This window comes from Hakea prostrata, chromosome 8 (genome assembly GCF_041222555.1).
Source record: "Hakea prostrata isolate BN-2017 chromosome 8, UWA_Hpros_2, whole genome shotgun sequence".
Lineage (NCBI taxonomy): Eukaryota > Viridiplantae > Streptophyta > Magnoliopsida > Proteales > Proteaceae > Hakea > Hakea prostrata.
Window position 1 is genome coordinate 6093808 of NC_142607.1, and position 25180 is coordinate 6118987.

Here is a 25180-nt window from a genome sequence, read left to right on the forward strand (position 1 = left end):
TTTGCAGGGAGTGTTGAAATAGGTGAATCTCTAGTTAACACTTTAGCAAGGGTACAAGTAAATAGAATTTGCAGGTTGTTCAGACGCAAAACAAGGGCAAATTTGGAAAGAAGCGGTGACTTTTGCTTTGGATTTGGTGAGTGGCAATGATCTCTCGGAGTCGGCTATGACAGGAGAGATGGAGCCACATCACGTCGTATAACGGTGATGAGTTATACATGATGCCCTAGGTGGGGGGTGTGCGCCATGCTGGTTTAGAGATGACGGTAACAAAAGCATCCCCGGAGGGGATGTGGGCATGCGGTAAAGTGTGGTGGATACATAGAGACTAGTGATTGCAGAGACATCATCAACGGTTTTCTTCAAGGTGGTTTGCAGAATTTAAGCCAAGGTGGAGATTGTTGGGTTTGGATGTATTGTATTCTGTGGGTCCATGTAATTATGGTTTTAGATTGTATTTGTAATTGAAACAGGGTTTGAGTAATTACTAGTATTGGGTTAAAATTGTAATTACATTGGGATTAGGGTTTTAGATTTCTCTATAAATAATTTATTGGATAACCTGCGAATAATCCCGGTAGGGGATTAGGGAACCATACGAGGTTTTTCTGAAATAATGAAACTCTTGTTAAATCCCTCTTTAAGTTAAATCCCTCTTTAAGTTAAATCCGTAAATTGATCTTTAAGTTAAATCCCTCTAGTGTGTTTGCTTGTGTTTTTCTCTGTGTAGTAGTTGTGAAACCATATACCGGGTCCTTAATGTGTTTGCTTGTTTTATTCTTATTCGTAGTTATGCATCCATTATTCCTAGGTCACTCTTGTGTGTTTGCTTGTTTTATTCTCCATTCGTGCATCCATTATCCCTAACCAAGCCATCAAAGAGAAAGTCATCAAAGAGAAAGTCATCAAATAGTTACCGGTTTACAAAACGAAGAGGGAAATAGAGATGGGAGCAAGAGAAATTTGGATAAGAAAACCCCTCACGGGGAGGGAATACCCTGTAAATGTCGAGAAAACGAAAGTCGTTTCAGGGGAAATACGATAGTACTCACCTGTGAGCATTCCGGTGATCTCCGATATCGTCGAGACGGAGAGAGAAAAAGCCCTAAAGTTGAGGGAAAACCCTCAGGGTAGGACCCCAAGTTGCATGTGAGGCGTTTAGCAGCAACAGCAAAAGTAGGCCCTGTATGCTGGATTAAATAGTGGTCACTCACTTACCTGTACATTCGCCCACAGTGTTTACAGATTGAATCACGAAGAAGGGAAGATGTGGAGGAGAAGTTCACTTTCATTTACATTAAGAAAGTTTTCATCTTCACCTGAAATTCCTACTCTCTATTCCTTCCTTCAACCATCCATCTTTGCGCTGAAGAGAACTCCGGCGGCTCCGCCGACGCCGAAAATCCAAAGTTCAACCCCTAAAACCCTAGCACCAGATGACAAAAATGCCTTAGAACTCAGTCTTCAAACTTCCCTGGACAATCAAAATACTGACGAGGCGTGGAAATCTTTCAAGATTCTTTCAAGCAATTCAACCTTGCCCAGTAAGCATCTCTCTAATTCCCTCATTACCCATTTATCTTCTATGAAAGATGTTCATAACCTCAAGAGGGCTTTTGCTTCTGTGATATTTTTATTAGAGAAGAACCCACAGTTGATTTCGTTTGAAACTATTCAAATCCTTTTGCAGTCGATGAAGTCAGCGAATACTGCTGCCCCTGCGTTTTCTTTAATCAAATCTATGTTTAAGAACAGGTTTTTTCCACCTTTTATTCTTTGGGGACCCGTGCTTATTGAAATTAGCAGGAAAAATGGTAGCTTTGTTGCGTTCTTACGGATATTTATTGAGAACTGTAGAATTGCCTTGGATGAGAAATTGGATTACATGAAGCCTGATTTGGCAGCTTGTAATGCTGCTCTGGAGGGCTGTTGTTATGATCTGGGATCTGTAATTGAGTCACAAAATGTTTTGGAGACCATGCCTCTCCTGGGTGTACGTCCAGATGAATCGAGTTTTGGATTTCTTGCGTACCTGTATGCACTGAAGGGGCTTGAAAACAAGATCACTGAATTGGAGAAGCTGATGGATGGTTTTGGTTTTTCAACAAAAAGAAAGTTTTACATTAATCTGATAAATGGTTATTTGAAATCAGTTAATTTAGAATTTGTCTCTGCAACTATGCTGCGTAGTTTGCAAAAGGGAGGGGGAAAAGATTCGAATTTTGGAGAAGAAACTTATGTTGGAATCGTGAAGGGGTTTCTTCAACAAGGAGGTGTCAAGGATTTAGCTAAGTTGGTTATTGAAGCTCAGAAGTTGGAGTCTTCTTTGGTCTGTATCGATAGCTCTGTTGGCTTTGGAGTTGTGAATGCATGTGTTAATCTTGGTTTAGTAGATAAAGCACACAGCATTTTGGATGAGATGAATGCTCTGGGTGGTTCTGTTGGCCTTGGGGTTTATGTGCCCATCTTGAAGGCTTACTGTAAAGAGCATCGGACAACTGAGGCTGCTCAATTGGTTACTGAAATCAGTGCTTCAGGTCTTCAGTTGGATGCAAGCAGCTATGATGCTTTGATAGAGGCAGCAATGTCAAGCCAGGATTTTCAGTCAGCTTTTTCTCTGTTTAGGGACATGAGGGAGACAAAAATACATGATTTAAAGAGTAGTTACTTGACTATAATGACAGCTTTAACAGAAAATCACCGGCCTGAGCTGATGGCAGCATTCCTAGATATGGTAGTTGAGGACCCTCAAGTTGAAGTGAGTACCCATGATTGGAATTCAATAATTCATGCCTTCTGTAAGGTTGGGCGGCTAGAGGATGCAAGACGGACGTTCAGAAGGATGGTGTTTCTTCAATTTGAACCTAATGATCAAACCTATTTGTCTCTTATCAGTGGTTACACTACTGCAGAGAAATATTTTAGTGTCTTGATCCTGTGGACGGAAGTAAGGAAAAAGATATCCCCCAGTGGGGAGAAGGTTCTCAAGTTTGATAGCAACCTGGTTGATGCATTCTTGTATGCTTTGGTTAAGGGGGGTTTCTTTGATGCTGTTATGCAAGTTGTAGAGAAGGCAAAAGAGATGAAGATATTTGTTGATAAATGGAAGTACAAGCAAGCTTTCATGGAGACTCATAAGAAGCTCAGAGTATCAAAGCTGAGGAAGAGGAACTTCAGGAAGATGGAAGCACTAATTGCTTTTAAGAATTGGGCTGGTTTGAGTACATGAACTTGGCTGCTGCTCTAGTCTTGGATTGTTTTACTGAGCTACCGATTTACATGGCACAGCTTGATGGTTGCTGATTGGCATCTGAGCAGAGATATCTCAGCTTATAATATGTTAAAAATTTTCTGGTCAGTGTTGCAAATGGAGCCTTTTCTTCCCCTCTTTACAGGTTGCACTCTGATATTGCCTCAGGGCTCAAGAATATTCTTTAGAGGTTTTACTGGGTGGTTCGAATTTTGGCAGTGACTTGGAGAACCAGTCCTCCCTCAATTGTTTTGTTTGAACATACGTTGTTCAGAGGGAAATGTTTCCTAAATTTGCATTGAACTGTTAGTGGAGTTCCCTTGCAGATATTTGGAACTTTCATGGGAGTGAGTGTAGCTACTCTTGAAATACTGCAGAAAGTTGGAAGCGCTTGACAAGATTTTCTCTGTTGATGTTGTGCAAGATCCAAACACTGAGCCTGCTTGAGTGGTGGTTCTAACAAACCAGGCTGGACATTCTGCTTGGGTTCAGCCAAAAAATTGATGACAGGGTTGAGATTGGACACCGGCGTGGTATGGGTGTAAAGAGTTGGTAAAAGATATGAAGGTATCTTGGTCTAGGTACCTGAAGGGTATAACTCAGGCCACAAATGCGTAAAAGAACCACCCGTTGTAATAGGCAGGAAAACCCCCTCAAAAGTGGGAAACAGAATCTTTTGAAATGTTCACAAACTATTGTTTTATTATCATAATATTGGGTGGATTAGGGCTTTCACAGTATGAAACTGAAGAACTTTGATGTTCTGCATTGATATCTGAATTTGTTCAGCGCAATGGGAGAAACTCCATAATGAATGTGGCAGGTCCAGTAAGATGCAGTATCAACTGATCTTATGGTTTGTAGACTTTTCCTATTTTTATTTTAATTAATGGTAGAGCATTTTGGTTTTTGCACTCTTTAGTGTTTTATGTTTGAAGTGGAGACAAAAAAGAACAGTTGATGTAAGGATGATTCTCTAGCAAAGCTTAAGATCGAGCATAAATGAACTTTTGTTATGTTTGAGTAGTTTGTGATGACATGATTTTGGATCATTGCGTTTAGAGAAATATTTCCTAATAGCTGGTTTATAATCCCCAGTTATGAGCCTTTCAAGTTAAAAATTTCTCTCTGCAGGATCGTAATTCCTTCCATATTATTAACTATAATCAGATCAACTTGGTTTGGTGAATCGGTGAATTATGACTTAGTTGCATAAGACAATTTAAGTTTTGTAGACTAGTAATTTGATGTGAAGAATGGACATATTCTTCACTACTGTTGAGTGCAATTTAGCTGCTGTCCTCTGAGAATTTAGCATTAAACAGCAGGGTTTTAGTCCCAAAGTGCTGCTGGTTCAATTAGAGAGGGTGCTGAAGACTTGCCCAGACCGTGGGTTACATCGACTTTATTAATAATCTGTGCAATAGTCTTCCATCAAATGGGATAGGATATTGTAACAACAATCTAGAGTTCTGATGGGAATAGGACTCGTAACAAATAAAAAGGAGTTCTTACTTGGTCTAGACAGTCAACTTTAGGCCCATAGGCCCATGAGGCCATGATCACATTTATCTATGGAACAAAACCGATATCTAGCAAAAGTAGGTTCAAAGGCTAATTGCCAATCCAGTGTGGGATTTGCATCAACTGTGTCTGAACATGAAGTTTGTGATCCTTTGGTGATAAATTTATGAGTATGAACTGGATGCTTGTAAACTTGTATGTTTCGTTCCCTGTGACTTCATTTGAAAAGAAAATGTATCCCAATCACATTGACCACTTAAGGAGCGCTAATAAGAAATTCCCTATATACATGTAGGTGGGACCCAGGCAAATTATGGCTACTAAAATTGGTTCCTTGCCTCCCCCTCTATTGTGCAATGCACCACTATTTTTTCTTTTTTAATGGAGATGGGGTCCCTTTCCCTCTTGGCTGCAATAGATGCATATGTGTTAATGCTATGTTATCATTATCAGTCATAATAACTGTCACTGTTAACGGGAAGAAGACAGATGATAGGGATTATCATTATCAGTCATAATAACTGTTACTATTTATGGGAAGAAGACAGATGATAAGGATTTGCGATCCACCCTCATTCATGGTATAACTCTGCTCTTATGTATATTTCTTTGGCATTTATTTGTGCTCTTTTACTTCATATCCCCTGAAAAGGAATCAGAGTGCCATACTTGAAGTGCCTTCCTTCTCAAGCTCTTTGAGTAATTCATGGTAACTGGATAAGGCTTTAAATTGGGCCTTCCACTGACATGTTATCGGTATTCTGGAGATTTGATAGCCTGCTGTATATGTTTTTGTTAGTAAGCTGTATAGTATACCATTAGGCAGTTGGCTTATGTGTGTATGTTTCCTTTTCTTTTTTGTTAGTAAGGAAAAAGGAAAAAAGGGGGTAAAGATAGGGTATCTCTTGTAGGAAAACTGTCGTTCTTGAGACTAAGTGTTGCGTTAATCTGAAGTTCTTTAAACAGATACTACTCTGAATAACATTTTCAGAGTCTTGGTAGCATTAGGATTTTTAGGAGGGAGGAAGACCTGGTGAATTATAAAATCTGTATGCAGATTAGCTCAACTGGTTTGAGTCAGTGATCCTGCCCTAAAAAGCCTTGTGCTGATGACTAGACCTTTTAATCCAATAAGCTGTTGGTTCCTGCTACTTTTTCATTTGGCTTGATTACTTTGGAAGTCATTTTTTCGCGCCCTTGACACTGGTCTAGGTGGTGGTACTTGATTGCAAGCAGTTTTCACTCCCCAAGGAAATTTTTATCCAGTAGAATCTTTTTGGAGTTGATTATTGTTTTTAATTTATCCCTGATTACCAGGTCAGTAGTATCAAATAATCAGCTTCCAGAAAATAAACCCATTGTGGCCTTCCAGCTTGCCATGCCTGGATTGCTTTCAACTTCTCCAATTCATGTTTATCTTTCGAATGCTTGAGTGCTTGCTTGGAGAACTCGTATACTGTCATTGCAAGGTACATTCTTAATTAATTTTCTGACTGCTGCATGACCTATTGCTTTGCTTGACTGTTTCAGTTGTTGGAGAATATAATTAGACTTTGCAGCTCTGGTAGCACCTTTCCATCATTAGGGCTAAACTCTGATGAAGGGGAATTGCTGCAGGCCCTAAATGAAAAATCCCAAATTGAAACTGTCTAACAGATTTAAGCACACCTTGCAGTTGAGCATATGTGATGCATTGGGGGTGTTTAGGTGATTCAACGTTATGAGGGAGTTCAGACTTTAGATTTTATATCTGCACTTTTTTATATATATATATATATATATATATATATATATATATATATATATATATATATATATATATATATATATATATATATATATATATATATATATATATATATATGTATTTTTTTTTGGAGGTTGGGTAAATCTGAGGAACACAGTAGCTGAACCATTTTACCCCTTTAGTGAATGCAGCAAAAACTGTAGTGAAGAAGTTCCTCCAGTTTCAGACACCACCTGGTTGAGTTGATTTGACTTTATCCTCTTCTTATGCCTGCCCTTGTGATAGATTTTCTGTTCATTGCTGTCACATACTTTGTTTGTCAGCATCAGATTGTCAATCCTTGTTTAGTTTCGTCGCATCATCAGGTTTCTGATTGCTCTTAATGTTTATCCCATTGCCTTTAATGTTTCTTCTGAATCCTTGAAACAGATTCAAGAACCTTTCCTGGTCCATTTGTTGTCGTTGATGTTTCGAATGGAACTGAGGTATTGAGGATTGATATTAGTCTTCTCATTGCAGAAATTCATTTGATATATATAAGGATGTCTTTGTTGTTATAACTTGTTTTGATTCTTCCTTTTTTCCGTGCTCTTTTATGGTGGGAGTGACTTCTAGGATGGTCTCTCTATTACTGTCTCTCCCTTGCTAAAGATACATAATGAAACTGGATTGCTCTGGAATTACGATTATGGCACCCTCAACAGAAGCAAACTGAATCTGCTTCTGTTTTGCTGATGATGGGAGATACAATTGATGATTCTATGGCATCATTTGAGGCAGTCAAATCATCCGGCGGATTAAAGAAGGCATTGATTTCATTAGGCCTTGGTAAGCATGATCTAGCCTTATTATTATTATTCTTTTATTATTTAAGGCTATTGCTGAGCAGATGTACATTGGGCATTGTTATATCTTATTTTGTTTGTAACAAGCTATGATGAACGTTAGATCATTTTCTTGGTGGATCGCTTTATGTGTTTTGTTTTTTCAATTGATAGTTGCTTTGCTTCATTTTAGCCATCTCCCCACCTTGAGATAAATTACTCTTTGCATGGAGGTGTGTAGAAATTTGTGCTTACCACAGTTTGGGTGGTTTTCGCAGTTAAGATGAAAGCAGGGGCAGAATTTCCCCCTAGTTTCGACCGGTTCTGTGATGGGTGTCGAATCCACCAAAGATAATCCTTCTCTCAACTGAATTTGTCATAGCAGTGAGTAGAGCTGAATCCACAGAGATTGGTAAAGAGTTATTCCTTGATAAAATTTTTTTTTTTTTTTTGGGGGGGGGGTTTGAATCGAGAAACTAAATAATGAATAAAACAAATAAACGGATGCAGTAGTTAACAAGAAAATCAGAATAATAAAAACTTTTAATCAAGATTTAATTGCAGTATTGATTCTCTCAATTGATCATTGACTTAAAAACAAAAACTTTCATTTCGGGTAGATTGGTTATGGTCATTGAGGATCAATCCTCTAACGACCAATCTTTCCCTACTTTCTCAATAACCTTCGGATCCGTCCTTTGAGTTATTCCCTAATTATTAAACATGACTTTCGAATCTGTCTTTTGAGTTATGTCTATTAATTGCATCAAATATTAAAGACCCAATCCCTAGTCAATAAACCTGGAGAAGCTTATGGTTTTATGGTTTGCATTCTAACTTATGTATCTAATAGTGGTGATAAAATCTTTTTCTTAAACTCCCATTACTCTCATTGTTATTGTTTTATATAACCTGCAAGAGAAAGTTCAAGATGAATTGAGTTAGCAAAGTGAAGAAAACCAACAAAGCATTGAGGTGCGGGAATAAATCTTTGAAATTGTTGCTAAAGAAGTTGCTAAATCCTATGCTCGAGGGAAAGCGCGCTTGGGGGGTGCTGGAGTAACTGCTAAAAAATCGTGGGCAAATAGGTTATGCGTGAGGAACGTAATGCATCTCAATTTGAAGACTTAAGATTGGAAAATGAGAATTTGAAAGATATTGTGTCGAAACAAGGGGAGGAGATATCTCAATGGAAGCACAAAGTAGCAGAGCAAGGAGAGGAGATATCTCAATGGAAGCACAAAGTAGCAGGGCAAGATGAAAAAATAGCAAGGCAAGATGAAATTATAAACACAATACAGTCTGAGCAACGAATCATTGGACATTATTTCAGGTCAATACAGTCCACACAATCTACACAGTCTACACAAGCTCCAGATTCTATTGAGCCATAGGTATATTATCAATTTAAACCATAAACACTATAAAACAATTTTTTCATCACAATTTCTTGATGGTTTTCTTGAATCATAATTGTCACTTTTACTATCTTCAATCTGTGATGAACCTTATTTTATGGATTTCATGGATTCTATGATGGATGATATTTTTGAATTATATCTGTTTACATTTCTTTTCACCCCAAACCCCTAAACATTTCTACTGAAACTTTTGAATTATATCTGTTTTCTGTTCTGTAGTTTAAAATGATTGTTCTTAATGCTTCATATGATCGCTACATATGTCCATATTGAACACACTGTTCATCATGTCCTTAACTCCTAATCCATATTGGTTTTTGTGTAAAGGATATTTGTCATTTGGGTCACATTAATGAGCCTAAAATAAGGTTTGGAGTTGAGACAACAACAACAACAATAAGCCTTGTCCCAACTAAATGGGGTCGGCTACATGGATTCTTGCCCTCCAATCAGTTTTGTTCGAGGCCATGCTAGATACAAGGCCTAAGCTATACATATCCTTTCTCACCACTTCTCCTAAGGTTATTTTAGGTCTACCCCTAGCTCTTCTAGTTCCTTTAATATGGATTTTATCACTTCTCCATACAGGAGCATTTATAGGTCTCCGTTGAACGTGGCCGTGCCACCTCAAAGCGACTTTCTCTAAGCTTATCACTTATGAGAGAAACTCCCAGACCAACTCTAATATGATCGTTTCTTATCTTATCCATCCTAGTTTTGCCACTCATCCATCTTAGCATCCTCATTTCTGCTACACTGAGTTTATCTTATGATTCTTTTTAACAGCCCAACACTCTGCACCGTACATCATAGCTGATCGAACAACGGCCCTATAAAATTTTCCTTTAAGCTTTAATGGAATATGCCGATCATGTAAGACCCCGGACGTTCCTCTCCACTTCATCCACCCTATTTTAATTCTTTGGGAAACTTCATCTTCTAAATCACCTCTTTTACTTATGATTGAACTTAGGTACCTAAAACAATCACTTTGAGGAATCTCTTTATCGTCAAGTATCACCACCTCATCATCTGCCCGATCATGACTAAAGTTACAAACTAAATATTCTGTCTTCGATCTACTAAGTTTAAAGCCTTTTGATTCCAAAGCTACTCTCCATGATTTTAATTTGGTATTAATCCCCACTTGGGTCTTATCAATCAACACAATATCATCTGCAAAAAGCATACACCAGGGGACCTCATCTTGAATGTCTTTGGTTGATTCATCCATTACCAGTGCAAATAGATATGGGCTTAAAGTTGACCCTTGATGTAACCCAACTGTTATCGAGAATTCATTACCTTGTCCCCCCACTGTTCTAACACTAGTCACCGAACCATCATACATATCCTTAACTATATCTATATATATTTACTTGCAACACTTCTTTTCTCTAGTACTTGCCAAATTAACGCTCTAGGGACCATGGTTCCTCGTGTCGGCGATATATCGCCGACACAAGGTGACATTTCGACATGTCGTTGGGCGACACGACACCCCCTAGCAACACGACTTATACACTAAGTCGACGAAATATCGCCGACAAGTCGATATATCGCCGAAAAATCGGCGATATATCGTTAAATTCGCCATATATAACAGCCTTTTGTTTGTTTTTTGCCGATTTATCGTTCGCTTTTTGCCAAGGTGACATAGGGCATCTAAAAGCTCCGGGGGTGTTGCCCCCACACCCCCGCCTGGGCGGCTCCCCAGACCCCCGGCCGTTCACCGGGGAGCGGGACCCTGTGTCCGTCGGCAACAATATGTGAAGCATGAGCCATACTCAACATAATTGTATAATGAATTGTAAACTTTAGTACATCTCTTTACTACTTGTGTATTTGTGTTCTCTTTGCATATTTACGTTAGTTTATATGAATTTTTCAAACTTCCAGTTTTGCCCGCATATAGCTGGACATGTGCCAATTATAAACTTTAGGTTAGGTGATGTTTTAGGTCAAAATAACACTCCCAATGTGTTTATTGGCCTCAAATTAGGTTACATGTCAAATTTCAAGTCAAAATGACCTGAAATACCCTTCGAAACAGGGGTTCGATTTTTCATCGAACCCTTGCCAAAAGTCGGGCGACTTTTGGCGACATGTCGCCAGGGTCCGACACAGCAACATGAGTCGACATGTCGAACCTTGCTAGGGACTCTATCATAAGCTTTTTCTAGGTCAATAAATACCATATGAAGATCTTTCCTACATTCTCTATACCTTTCCATAAGTCTCCTAATTAAGTAAATAGCCTCCGTTGTAGATCTTCCTGGCATAAACCCAAATTGGTTCTCCGTAACTGTAGTTAAGTGTGTCAAACGGGTTTCAATTATTCTCTCCCATAATTTCATCGTATGACTCATCAATTTAATGCCCCTATAGTTATTACAACTTTGAATATCTCCTTTATTTTTGTAAATTGGAACCACAACACTTCTCCTCCAATCATCTGGCATTTTCCCTGTGCTCATAATCTTATTAAACAACTTAGTCAACCAAACTAGTCCATGGGTTCCTAAGCTCTTCCATACTTCAATTGGGATTTCATCAGGACCTTTTGTCTTGCCGAGTTTCATCCTCCTTAAAGCTTCTTTTACTTCGGACATTGAAATTCTACGTATATAAGTTCAGACATTGGTGCCTTGGTGAAAAGTGTAATCATCCGAAACATAAGTGCTTGAAGAATGCTCATTTAGTAAACTAGAGAAATAGGTTTCCCATCTTTTCTTAATATCCTCCTCACAAACTAATACTTTACCATCTCCATTTTTAATACATCTAACATGGTCAAGATCTCTACTCTTCCTATCCCTCATCTTAGCTATCTTATAAATAGATTTTCCCCCTTCCTTTGTGCCCAACTTATTGTATAACTCTTCATACTTCCTTTCCCTTGCTTTTCCCGTAATTTTCTTAGCTTCATTTCTATCCAACCTATACCTTTGAAGATCCTCAACATCCTTAGTTCTTTGCCATGTCTTAAAACTAGCTTTTTTATTCCTAATGGCAGCTTGAACCTCACTATCTCACCACCACGTCTCTCTATAAGAATGGATCTTTCCTTTTGATTCACCTAGAACATCTTTAGCCACCTTCTTAATACACGTAGCCATCTCATTCCACGTTGCATTGGTATCCCCTTTAAAATCCCATTTTCCTTGTTTGACTACTTCATTAATAAAGGATTTAGAGTACTCTCCTTTCAAATTCCACCATCTTATTCTAGGATAGTTTACCTTGGACCTTTTATGTGTTTTTGGGACTAAGCACATATCCAAGACCACAAGTCTATGTTGTGCAGTTAAGCTTTCCCCCGGTATCACCTTGCAATCCTTGCACAACAATCTATCAGTCCTTCTAATTAGGAAGAAATCTATTTGGCTTCTATGCTGTCCACTTATGAATTAAATGTTTATCTCTCTTTTTGAAGTAAGTATTTATAATAGATAGATCAAAAGCAGTAGCAAAATCCAAAGTTGAAATCCCCTCCTCATTCCTTTCTCCAAAACCATATCCTCCATGAACACTCTTATATTCTCTTTGATCTTTTCCAATATGTCCATTCAAATCACCTCTTATGATAATCTTTTCTCCTTAATGAATTCCTTGCATTAATCCATCCATATTTTCCCAAAATTCTAGCTTTAGACTTTCATCTAATCCTACTTGAGGTGCATATGCACAAATTATAATTATGAACTCTTTCTACATTACAAGCTTGAAAACAATAATCCTATCACCCACTCTTTTAACATCCACCACATCATTTTTTAAATCTTTATCCACTATTATACCCACTCCATTTTTATTTGTTTTATCCCCAATATACCAAAGTTTAAAGTCATCCAACTCTTTGGCTTTTTTACCCCTCCATCTAGTCTCTTGGATGCAAGCTACATTAATCATTCTTCTCCTCATAACATCTATCAATTCTAAGCTCTTACCAGTTAAAGATCCTATGTTCCAAGATGCCAATCTAATCCTACGCTTATGGACTAGTTTCTTTACCCGCATTTGTCCACGGCGCGGGAACCTTTGCCTATTTATCACCGCATCCGGGCGCCGATGCGATGCGTCGCTTACAGGGGACGCCCTAGCTAACCCTTGCCCACTTATCACTACACCCGGGCCGTAGTGTAGCGCGTCGCTTCTTTTGTTGGGGAACGCCCTAGCATAGCTTTTATCATATAAGGTTAAATCCGTGAAAAAAGGTTTGGCTAGATTTTTTCCGGTGCCGGCTGCCGACCTGACGCACCAACCCTCCTCCTTTACCCGGGCTTGGGACCGGCAGCAAAACACTGGCGGAGTTAAGGTTTGGAGTTGAGACTACAACATTTATTAGTATACAATAGTCAAACTGTTCTCTCTGCTATTTGTTTTCCTACTGTTATTGTTATTTATTTATATAGGACTTTCTCTGTTCACTATTATTCTAATCTTATATATCGACGATCTCTCTAGAGTGGATACCCCCTCATCTAGAGAGCCTTTTTGTGCTATGTCAGTTTCTCCTATTCTCTGTTAAATCTGAAGTGTCCTGTTTATAGAGTTAGTTTAATATTCTGCTCTATTACTTCCATATCCTATATCCTTAGTACTAGTCTTTTGTTAGATTTTCTGGTTGGGATTAGTCTGCATTGGTTTTCTTACTTTTGTATACTCTATCATGCCATATATTTGTATGCAATTTCATTTATGAATCTATGATAATAAAAATGAACTGCTATTTTCATCTTCTTTCCTTCCCCACTCCACACCCCTTTTTTCGTGGGAAGAGGTGCGGAGGGTGGTGTTGGTGAATATAACTGTGTTTTCTGATTTAATAAGACACTGAAAATTAAATAATCTTAAGAAACATGAAAACGTCATATTGCTTCTGTTGTTCCTCTTATTGCTAACCAAGAAAAGCATTCACCCACGGCAGTTTGTCATGTTGTGATTGCAGGTTAAAGAGATATTCAATTTCAGCCAGGATGATTTGATGACAGAAAGACATATTGTGTACCCTCCTCACACAGCAACAGCATGCTCTGTCTCTCGTACCCTCCTCAACACTCCTTAGTTTCACTTCCCTCCCGCTTTGTTTCCTAGGCAGTTCGCCAAAGGTTCACCTTTGTCAAGGCCATACTTGCATTGCTATAGCTCTTCTTCTGCTGCCTAGATAATTCAGTTGACAGCTCTGGACCTCTCGATTCTCACCCCTGGCCTGAGTGGACCACCTTCCTTGATTGGTTGAAGAGTAAAGGATATTTTGATGAGGTGGTCTCTTCTCCTGTCGGGGACGGTGAAGGCGAGGGTGGCAACATTGCTTCCCCTAATTTGGGTGGGGATTCTCCTATTGCGGGTGCCTACTCCAAAGACTTGAATATCTTGAAGAACGCTTGTCTCAGCATTGCGGGTGGAGCAGTTCGACATTTTCAAGTATGGTTTTACTATTTTTTGTTTTTCCAAACTAATTCCATCCTCTACTTGACTAGGGAATATATGTAGTGCCTTTCCTGTTTAAGCTGTCAACTTGAGTATTTACTTGGTTCTGTGGCTCTCTTATTTACTTTACTTGAACGTGTAACTTAAACCAAAAAATCCAGATGATTTTTCCATTGGGTTTGCTTCAACTGTTTTGTAGTTTCTTATGATCCGCATGTACTTAACCAGTTTCCTTCTACATTACAAGACGACAATAAAATGTATAAACAACAATAGGTAAGGAACATTAGCCCACACTATTTTCCAATATTTGGTTTGACGAGTATTCCAAGCTCAGGAAACATATGGATGGGAACAAATACTGTCAAAGATATTAAGAAGAATAATAGGTGGGTGGGGGAAATTATGAGGATTCAATTAGTTGATTATGATAGACTTAAAAGAAAAGGAGTTGGACCTCAATTTGATACTAGAATAAAGGGGCTAAATGAGTTACATAGATACCAGGTCTTGGGCCTTAGTTCTTTGCTTTTTCCAGGTCAAACATCCATAAAAAAAGAGAGTTTCCTTACATTACACAGATTAGATAACAGTTCTTACTATTGTTTTTAAATTCTGCTATTGATTGTAAATTTTGAGTAGAGATCTTTTCTTGTGTGTTATTACTTCTTACTGTAATTTTTAAACTTGTTCCTAACGTTCTATACAGTTACTATGTTCTTTGTATCTTTAGACATGTTTGGGCTCATATACCTGCTGTGTTTCGCAACTTCTCAGAGACTTGAATAATTTTTCCAGCACTTGGACAGTTTGCTATAAAGAGGCACAATAAATATATAACAAGTCATACTCAAAAAAAGAGCATTAATGGCTGAGATTTCTGAAAAGTATGTATGTGTTATTAGTTATTGAACCCTCAATGCTTTCTGTAACAGATCAGTGTCTAATGAGGACATTCAAACCGTTGTTGAGCGTGGGTGTCCCACTGTGTTTCAGAAAGCCGTCAATTCAGCAAAACGATTGAGAGCATTTGTAAGGCTTGATGAAGGAGATGTAAGTTCTTTCCTTTTCTCTGTTTGAAATTGTCGGTTACAAATTTCTGGCATATCTAGTTCAATATTGGGGAATATTCGTTGCAATTAGTGTGCTCCTTAGCAATCAGTGATCACTGAATAAATTATTTAAAAATGTGAGATCTGATTAGAAATAACTCTTTCTTGCAGGTGTGTAGTGCCTGCAATCTCAGAGGATCCTGTGATAGGGCCTATGTGATACTCAAGGACTCAGAAGCACATGCCTGTACTGTTGATATTGGGCTAATATTTTTTGTATGTACGCGCTAGATCCACTTGTTCTTTCTGGAGGAGAGATGCCACATGGTAGAGAACGTGTGAAGCATCAGCACGCAAGCTGCTTTCTGAGCTAATTGAGCTGAGTGACACTTCTCCAGATCCTGAACTTCCAAAACCTGCTGCAAGACCAAGCAATGAAAATGAACGGGATGACAGGGTCATTGATCGTGAACCATCTCAAAATGTTGAAATGATCAAGAGAGGAAATTGGATATGTCCCAAGTAAGTTACTTTATAATCTTGTTCATTTGAGCATGAAATTCTATGTTTTTATTCATTTTCCCTACTATATAAAATGTCTAAACTGCTAGATATATTGAGTTTGTTTCCCATTGAGACTTTTTGTTCTCAATATTTGAAACCATTCTTCTTGGTTCCCCCGCCCCCCGTCCCCCCCTCCCCCCTCCCCTTCTCATATGGAGCCAATTGAACCAGAATTGTGTTTCCTTTGTATTATTTTCAAATTTCTCATTCAACGGACGAAATCCAAGTTGTATTTGGTCAAACCAGTTATCGGTTTCCTCCAAATTTTTTATTTTATTTATTTTTAATTTTTTTGGTTTGGTTTGCTGCAAAACTACATGAAAATTCACTGAGACGTGCTGTGCTGTTTGTGTATTTGTACAATGTGTGGCTAAATAAGGTATTTGTCTGTTTGGAATCCCAATTTGGTTTAGAGAGCCACATGGGCAATCCTTAGGGCTCCCAACAATCTATCATGAAAAGCTGGAGCAGTTCTAGTGGGGGGGGGTCAGGTTGGGATTTTCCCTTGTGTGTTTTAGGTATGGAAAATGAATCCAATTTGTTTATTTAGAAACTTGAATTGATGCAGAAGTGAATGAGAAAGCTGATTTGTCAAGTCAGAGGGTATGAACTTGATGCAATTGATATCTAAGTTCGTGGAGGCACTTAACACTGTCAGGAATATGTTGATATAACAAGAATCATTAGTCATTTTCAAAGCAAGTTTTGTAAAAATACTAATATTTTTCTTTACTCTCCTTCTGTTGTAATAACATGTTATATATCTTTGTTCATTTGGAATTGTTGGGGGTTCATGTACTTCATAGGTTAATTGTAACAACTTCTCATTTTACTATATAATGATTGATTGTTATACGATATTTTTTGTTAGGTACATGAAAAAATAGTGCATAAATATTAGGGTTTTGATAATTCTAAATGTTATTTGTCATTTTAGGTGTATGTCTTTTTATGGATTAGGATGATGATTTTCATTAATTAAAAAAAAAAAAGAAGGTATCATTGGCGACGGTTATATTTTCTGTGTGTCGCTAAAAGTGCGATAAAATACCTAATAAAAAAATTCATTTTTTAGCGACAATTAACAAGCAACTGTCACCAAAAATGCTTTTTCGGCGACGGTTCTATGGGAAAGCGTCGCCCAAAAATCCCATTTTTTGGCGACGGTTTGAGAGAAACTATCACTGAAACTGTTTTCCCAATTGGAATAAAAAAACCGTCGCAGAAAAAGTATAGGCGACGGTAGGAAATTGTAGCCATTGCAGAAAAAGTATAGGTGACGTCAGCGGCGACGGTAGGAAATAGTAGCCATTTATTTTTGGTGACGATTTATGGGCTTTTGGAGATGGTTTGAAACTGTCGCCAAAAATGTGTTTTTTTTGTAGTGACGAAGATCCAATTTTGAAGGTTGAGATTGATGCGCTTGGTTTTCAGGTGTCCAAGACAGAAAAGATTCCATCGCGTACCTTTTGGTTGGTCAGGAGCATGAAAATGTGGTGCACTGTAAAGTATAATGATCAATATGATCCTGTGTATCGTAGCTTAAAGGTAAGATTAGAAAAGATTCCATTTGAAATAATCTGGTGAATGGTACTCTAATCTTATATCACTTAAAGGATCTGACGGCTCAGATGTCACCTGCTTTTTTAAAAGTGGATATCCAATGGTTGTGTGATTAGATTCTTTTTGGGACTCATCTAAAAGATGAAATCCAATGATTCCTGTGCATTAATGTTCATTCTCTTTAAAAGCTCAAATTTGAGCGAACAGTAGAAGGTTTTTGGGGGTTTTTGGCTTGTGGAGACTAAGCAAAACAAGGAGGAGAAGCTAAGAAGCAAGATGGGTATGGAGAACAAGCTTGGATGCATATTTTGGTGAAAACGTTGAAGAAGAATTTGAGTAATCTATTGTGATATCCTTTTAATTTGAAAAGTTTCACCTTTCAAGTAGTTGCTTGTTAGGGTTGGGTTGTTTGAGGTTGGAGCCTTATAGTTTTGTGGGTGCAAGAGTTAATACTGGAGTGGGTGCTCTCTGATCATTGTAGTGATCAAAATTTTAGTTGGAAAGTATTGAGTAAATACAAAACTTTATTTAGAGCATTACTCCGTGGATGCAGGCAATTTGGCTGAACCATGTAAATTTGATGTTTTGCATTTCTAGTTTATTTTTCATTGCATATATTGCAGTACTTTGATTACAGAGTGGTGATGCACTGTCTGGTAGACCTAGCCACATTGTGGTGTGTGGTGGACGTGCCATTGTGTAATTGATAACTATAGGATTATCTTGACCAATTTTATCTTGAGCTAAAAGAAGCGTCATATCAAAGAGAATTTTAGAAGACATTGATTCACCCCTCCTCTCAGTCCCTCCCTCTTAGTGTCAACTTGGGAATAACATATTCTTTCCTAACCTTCTGTAAATGGATATACCAGTTGGCACCATCTTTCTCTTCTTCAAACACAATGAACTGTCTACAGCATAACCAAAACAAAAATGGTGTTCATCCTCTCAAGCCATTTAAATAAAAACTCAAGTTCCCAAATGGATCATGCAAAAAACAAGGTCTTACCTATACATATCCAATATGGGTTTATGCCTTCCTCCTCTATGCAGTGTGGGGAACCAGCTATAGACCATGAACAGCCTACAACCATTACCCAATCTCTTAATATAGAAAAGGAACTTACAGTTATAAAAGAGGCCTGTAGAGTAAACACTTTTTTTTTTTTTGGGTATAGAAATGGGTGAAAGGACCCAAAAGGCAAAAAGAAAAGAAGAAGACTACAGAGACACCTCCCTAGAGGTCCTCCCATCAAATTTCTCTCAATTCTGAAGGAGCTTCAGTAATGATTATCCGCCTATCTTCTGCATTAATCGGTATCTTTGTGAGCCAATCTATTACCCTATTGAAATTTCTTCCCACGGCGATACAAACAAACAGAGTATCTCGTTAACTAGATTTTCAAAGTTACCCAAGTTCTAAACATTAGATCCTAGCATCATGATCACCTTCTTAGAATTAGTTTTAATGTGTGCAGGGGTTCTTAACAAACGGGTGAACGTCGTGGGATGGAGCATGGGGATAGCAGCCGATGGACATATAATCTCCATCAATTTTGGCAAGATTAACTCTAATGACACACTAGAAGGAATACTTGTGGGACTGCTCAATGGAATCAAAGCTGCGGATAATTTTGGAATTCAAGCAAATATGGTTTGGAGTAACTTGGAGTTACTAGCACCACTCCTACCTAAACCAACAACAACATTTTAGCCTTTGTCTGTAATAGACAAATTATTAAATGTAGCTAATAGAACATTAGCGATCAGCTTTGATGTTTTCCCATCCCCTGAGCTCCAACAATGCTTCACAAATATGGCTTTTTTGGTAACGGATGTAGGCTATGAAGATATACCTACAATCCTACTTATGTAATTGCTTCTAAATTAATGTTAACCTTTTCATTTGTATCAAAAAAAAAAAAAAAAATACAAGGGCCATGCTCCCAAATTCAGAGCAAATCTCACCCTTTCCCAAATAGCTAACCATTCTGCTTCCATCCCTTGGCATATGTGGAGTTAACACTTCTAGAGTACAAAGAGTACAAATGGCCAAAATAGACTTAGATGAAATAGATAAAAGACTTGCTCAAATGACAGTTATACTAGGACCCTTGTTAGTCAACAAAATTTACCAAGCCAACCAACCCAAGTTATTCCATATTCAGAAAATAAAGTCCAAATAGAAGCTCAGGATATCCAATGTAGCACTATACCAACTACCAAAAACCTTTTAGTTTATATCCAATTGAAATTACAACATTCTGGAAAAATTCTTTAACTTACAGCCCATGTTGATATACTGGCTGCACCAAGAACCTTTTATGCCACAATTAAATGAGCCAGATACAATGAAGACGGCATCATCAGTTTTACTGAATCTTGGTCCCTGAAAGCGAAAATGTCCAGTGGGAATACTGATGGAGCATCCCCAAAGCACCTCTTTATTGATTTTTTTTTCAGACTCTTAACTGCATGGAGGATTCTTTGGTTGGCTGCTCTATGGTTGAGGTTCTCCAGATTTTGTTACCAAAATAATTGAAGAAAAATTAGTTATAGCTCGTGTTTTTGGTTTCTCTTGGCTTTCCTTGGGTGACCATTGAACTCTTGATTTTGTGTAGTGATTGAAAGAATTAAATATTAAATGGTGAACCAAGTGGAACAGTATACCAAAAAAAAATGCTAATTTTCTTTAAGCCTTCTTTTGAGTGTTCATTTGACCGTGAATAGACTTATTTCACATATTGTACACTTTGGCATGTATGTGCTGGTGAACTGAACTCTTGATCTTTTGGGGGAGATAATTGAGAAAGAGACTTTTGGTCCATTCAAATTTGTACTAAACTATAGAAGGAGAATGAAAACACCTTAGAGGATTCAGAAACAGTAACAAAAGAAGATGGAAACTACTTTTGTCCCTCATGATCACCAAGTATAACCCACAATTCCATGTCCATTTCTTGAAGCAAGTTGTCAACCCCTACAAACAAGTCATCTTCTACCGAAACCAAATACTTTTTTCTCAACTTGCAAATTTGTTGAATTCTTTTTCCATCTCTTCTCCCTTTATTAACATTCTCTTCCAGAAAAATAATATTTCTTTCTCCCCCTCCCCCTCCTCATCACCGCCATCACCATCATCTTCTTCTCCTTCTTCTTTTGGGGGTTGTTGGTTGTTGGAAGAAGACTGTGATGCCCCCCTCAACCACCTCGAATTCATCGCAGGGTTGTCGGTTTCATTCAACTTGTTTTTACTACATGATGATGGTACTGTATTTTGTTCCGACCTAAATTTTGTGCTTAATTTAGAGTTCCAAAAGTTCTTAACGTCATTTGCTGTTCTTCCCGGTATTCTTCCCGCAATAAGAGTCCACCTACAAAACACATATATACGAAGATCAAGCTTAATCCAGTCAGAAATTTTTACATATTTCAAAAGAATATGCTTTGCTTTTGCACATTTATATCACCATTAGCTTGTTGACATAGATTCGCTGTCATGATCTGGTTTCAAAACAAATTGTTAGAACGTATGGTACTACATGGTAGGCCTTTCTATTCAGTGATATCTAATGATTTTATTTTGAACCCCAGAATGATTTGTTCTTTTTTGATAGATTGGAAAAATTACCAAAAACAATCTACTGTCTTATTTCTTCCTTTCCACTTTGAAACCCACACATCCCACATCCACACAGAAGAAACCCCACTCACCAGGAGATGAAACGTCTAAAATTTTGAGAATAACTAATAGATGGCAGAGGAGCTTACAAGTGAAATTAATGGACCTCTAGAGCAGCACTTTCCTATTTAACAACTCCTTTTTTATGTGATCTCCGTATTTAATCACTTGGAAAATAAGCTTAGCTAATTGAGATGATTTGATGTGAACTATTTTAATTATAAATAAATAGAAATAAGTTGTTTGAATTACCCACGTAAGATAAATAAACAAATAAATAAATTCGATAAGTTGACAGATGAGTAACAGGCAATGAATATTATTAATGGAATTGTAATTTGTTTTTCAAGGGAATTCATATGTAAGTTGTAACTAGTTTGAGATTTATTTTCTTTAGCATTAGGGTTAGAGAGAGTTTCTCTTTAGTACAAGAGAACTCCAAATGGTCATTTAAGATTGCGGGTGGAGAATAATTCAAATCTTCTTGGGTTTATGTCAAGCCTCTATTTCTTTAATTATTAAAAAAAAAAAAAATTTCTTGAATAGAATCCAAGATGAAAGGCAAGAAAGTTGACTAAGAAGATTCTTATTCATAATTATCCAACAGTCCCTCACAAGAAACTGCGGGGTAAAGTTACTAGGAAAATTAACCTCCCTCCCTCTCTCCCAACTTTGCTTGTGGGGAAGTCTTTGAAACTTAGTTTGCCATTTTTAATTTAATTACTCATAATTATATTAAAGAAAAAAGTATTTCTTATACTGATTAGGTAGGTAGAGTTAATGGAGCCCAAAATCAATTCAATTACCAGTGAATAGGGAGATCATTTAATACAAAGAAGGAATGAGTTTTAAAGGAGCCTATACCTTGTGTAAGAACCATTCTATCTTAGAGATGCAAGTTTGGCCTGATGGCCCTGACTCGCCGTTGCCATATTCTAGCCTATCCTAAGCCAAGATATGGCTTGGGCTCAAGATTTTGGCTCTTAGGGTGGGTTAGGGCAAAAATATTATAGCCCTGACTAGGTCCAAGGGCGGGCCTGTGATTACTCTTTGGCCCGATTATCCTGACCCATCCTTGATTTTTTGCCACAACCTTGGCCCTGATTCTGGCCCTAATCTTGATCCTAATTTGTCTCTGATGATTGATCTCAATGAATTAAGAACATGCACAAGAATAAGGCCAATCAAGGTCAAGGCAAAGTATAGGGTTAATCATGGCTAGGGATAAGGCCAAGTGTAGGTTCAATCAAGGCTAGGGCCAGTGATAGCTAGTGATAGGGCCAATTAGGGCTAAGGATAGGGCCAATCAAGGCCAGGGCCAAAGATAGGGCCAATCAGAGCTAGGGACATGGCTAATCAGGCTAGGGCCAGACAAGGCCAATCAGGACTAGGGACATGGCCAATCAAGGCGGGAATGAGTTTAGCTTGGCCTTGTAGGGCTTAGGGTTAAGGACAATAATCCTTGGCCCTGAATTAGGGTCAAGATGGGAATGTGCTTCGATTATAATATACATGACTAGGCTTGGGATTGTAAAAGCCAAACCCAGCCCGATGCAGCCTGACCCTGTTGCAGCCCTACTCAGTCTTATTATAATGTAGCAACTAAAAGATAGTTTTTGACTGTTGATCATATATCAACACATGAGCACGCGCACCGATTTACCATAATTAGGTTAAATATAATACTCATATAAATAATTAATTTAAAATTTACCTTTACCTTAATAATCATACATCACATATGAGAAAGGGAGATAATTGATGATAGATACAAAGACATGAATAACATACTTTGTCTTGTCTACTGAAAAAAAAAAAATAAAAAAATAAAACCAACCAACAATTTGTATTGGAACATTTCAGATATATATTTGAAAAAAATATTAGTTGCATACTGGGGACGAATTGTAAGTTTGATCTATTGGAAGATTAGTTATACTGTCAAATCTAAAAGGTTAAATTACAAAATATAACTGTAGATGAGTAGGATAAATACTATAACACCTCAGTTAAAAAGAACCTCAGCTTTAGTTTGACTTGGTGCTTCCAAATTCTTTATGAAAATTTTCAAATTTTAATGTGGAGGAAACTTGTGTTTTCTTTGGAGTGAGGTGTTATAGGACAAGAGACACAAAAATGACGTTTAGAAACAAAGACAATTACATAAGATCAAAAGTCTAAGACAGAAAATCCGTGGATTTCTTGTTCCAACCCTGATAGAAAATGAATACTATTCTGCTGCAAGATGCTGAAAAGCTACAAAATATAGTGAGGGCTAAGACAGAAGAACTAAAAAACTTCAGACATAAAGAGACCAGTAGGATCTGTCGTTCCTCTGTTGCCTCACTATTTATTTCAAATTTAACAATCAGTACTCCTCCGTGGCCACCCAAGTGCCCAACTCTGAGTACTCTAGTTTCCCCAAAACTTATATTACTGTGAAGAGAGAGAGAGAGAGTGTTAAAGAGCTTGCCTGTTGCCAAGAAGCCTGTGGAGCCTGATGATGAGGTCAACTTCATCAACTTCAAAGTCACCTCTCTTGATATTTGGATGAAGATAATTCAACCATCTCAGTCTGCAACTCTTGCGACATCGATTGAGGCCTGCAAATCAAACCCATAATTAAAAGAAACCCAAATAAAAAAAGTAATGAATCAGAATTCGAAATTAAGGGAATTGATCAGGTTCCCTCTTGTGAATTTGAACTGTTAGAGAGGTGAGGAGATTTAGGAGTGTGGAGAGTGCAAATCGATCAAAGTCGAACAAAACAAGAGTAATTCTTGCCTGTCCTCGAAGGGATATGCCTCCAGCTCCCTTCTCCATACATCTCTACATATGTTCTCAGCAATTTATCTTCTTCTTCAGTCCATGGTCCTTTTCTGAAATTGCTTACTCCACCCATCTCATCCCTCCCCAGGCACCCTAGCTCCCTAGCTCTCACTCACTTTGCACGCACAAACACTCTCGGATCGTTCGAGCTCATCTCTTCAATTCCCTCTATTTATCACCATACTTATAGCCCACCAACGTGCCTATCTTGCATGTCAACGGATTTGAAGCAGGTGTAGTTTTTTTGAATTTCTGTTCAAGATTTTTGCTGCAAATTAATGTTGCGATATTCAGTTTTGCACATTTAGTTAATGGGTTCACATGAACAATAGTACATTTCAACCATCTACCAGTCCAATTTATTTTTTCTTCATTTCCCTTCCACCGATCACTAGTGTACGGAATTTTTTTCAAACTTTGTAAACTCTCTCTCTCTCTCTCTCTCTCTCTCTCTCTCTCTCTCTCTCTCTCTCTCTCTCTCTCTCTCTCTCTCTCTATCTCTTATGTTGGATTGTGATAGGCAGTCGATAAACTAACTAATCTTGCCAAATTCTAGGAGTTTGAGTGCATCCCAACTTCATTCACAAACTTTCCTTTTTGAGTACAATAAAATCTTGCCAAATCTTCTTCAAATTTCCATGGTGCTCCTGCATGATTTAGTTGGTGATTTCCTTCAAGCAAAAGTAATAAATTCTAATTAGAATTTGTTAAAAAATATATGAATTACATAAATTAAAAAGAAAATGGTATAATATATTAATTTTCATGGAATATTAGGGTAAATTGATATAAAACAATTGTAAACACATGCAAATATAGCCGATTAATTATCCAAAATAGTATGCATGAAATGAACTTATCAAATTACCCCCAAATTTAGCATTTGCTAGTCATGGAACAAACATCAAGATCTGCTAAATCATCATCTTAATTCAATATTTAATCTTAGTCAAATTCAACCATAATTAAAAGAAAGGTATAAAATGAGCTAATCGAAAGATAAGTATACAGATCACGAGTTCCAAACTTTGATCTGTGTGTGTATAGACCTTAACAAATCAAGCGTATGCACATATAGATCTCAAATTTAACCCATAACTCCCTAGTCCAAGGTCATTTATTATATGTCCAATCAATCATCCTTCTCCACTAGTAAAGATAAACCATTTGTTCAAGGTCAAAAAGACTTGTGAAGGTGGAAATAATGTTGGAAGAGGGCTAGAATACATACATACATGGAGACAATAAAATTGAAGCACAACACACACACACACACTCTCACACACACTCT

At 37.7% G+C, this 25180-nt stretch overlaps 1 protein-coding gene, 1 long non-coding RNA gene and 1 pseudogene across 2 annotated transcripts; 2 read left to right on the forward strand and 1 right to left on the reverse strand.

The window, feature by feature from the left end:
• Window positions 1-819: 819 nt before the first annotated feature.
• On the forward strand, window positions 820-6493 carry LOC149006504 (Pentatricopeptide repeat (PPR) superfamily protein). Its single transcript, XM_089166693.1, has one exon. It carries the CDS (start codon window positions 1268-1270, stop codon window positions 3227-3229), a length of 1962 nt encoding a protein of 653 aa, XP_089022819.1. The 5' UTR covers window positions 820-1267; the 3' UTR covers window positions 3230-6493.
• A 1334-nt stretch (window positions 6494-7827) lies between these two features.
• On the forward strand, window positions 7828-15900 carry LOC149006505 (uncharacterized). Its single transcript, XR_016175261.1, has 4 exons — window positions 7828-8739; window positions 13718-14193; window positions 15135-15252; window positions 15423-15900. It is a non-coding gene; the product is annotated as an uncharacterized LOC149006505 (long non-coding RNA).
• A 4313-nt stretch (window positions 15901-20213) lies between these two features.
• On the reverse strand, window positions 20214-23962 carry LOC149006506 (transcription factor MYB90-like; annotated as a pseudogene).
• Between the last annotated feature and the right edge of the window lie 1218 nt (window positions 23963-25180).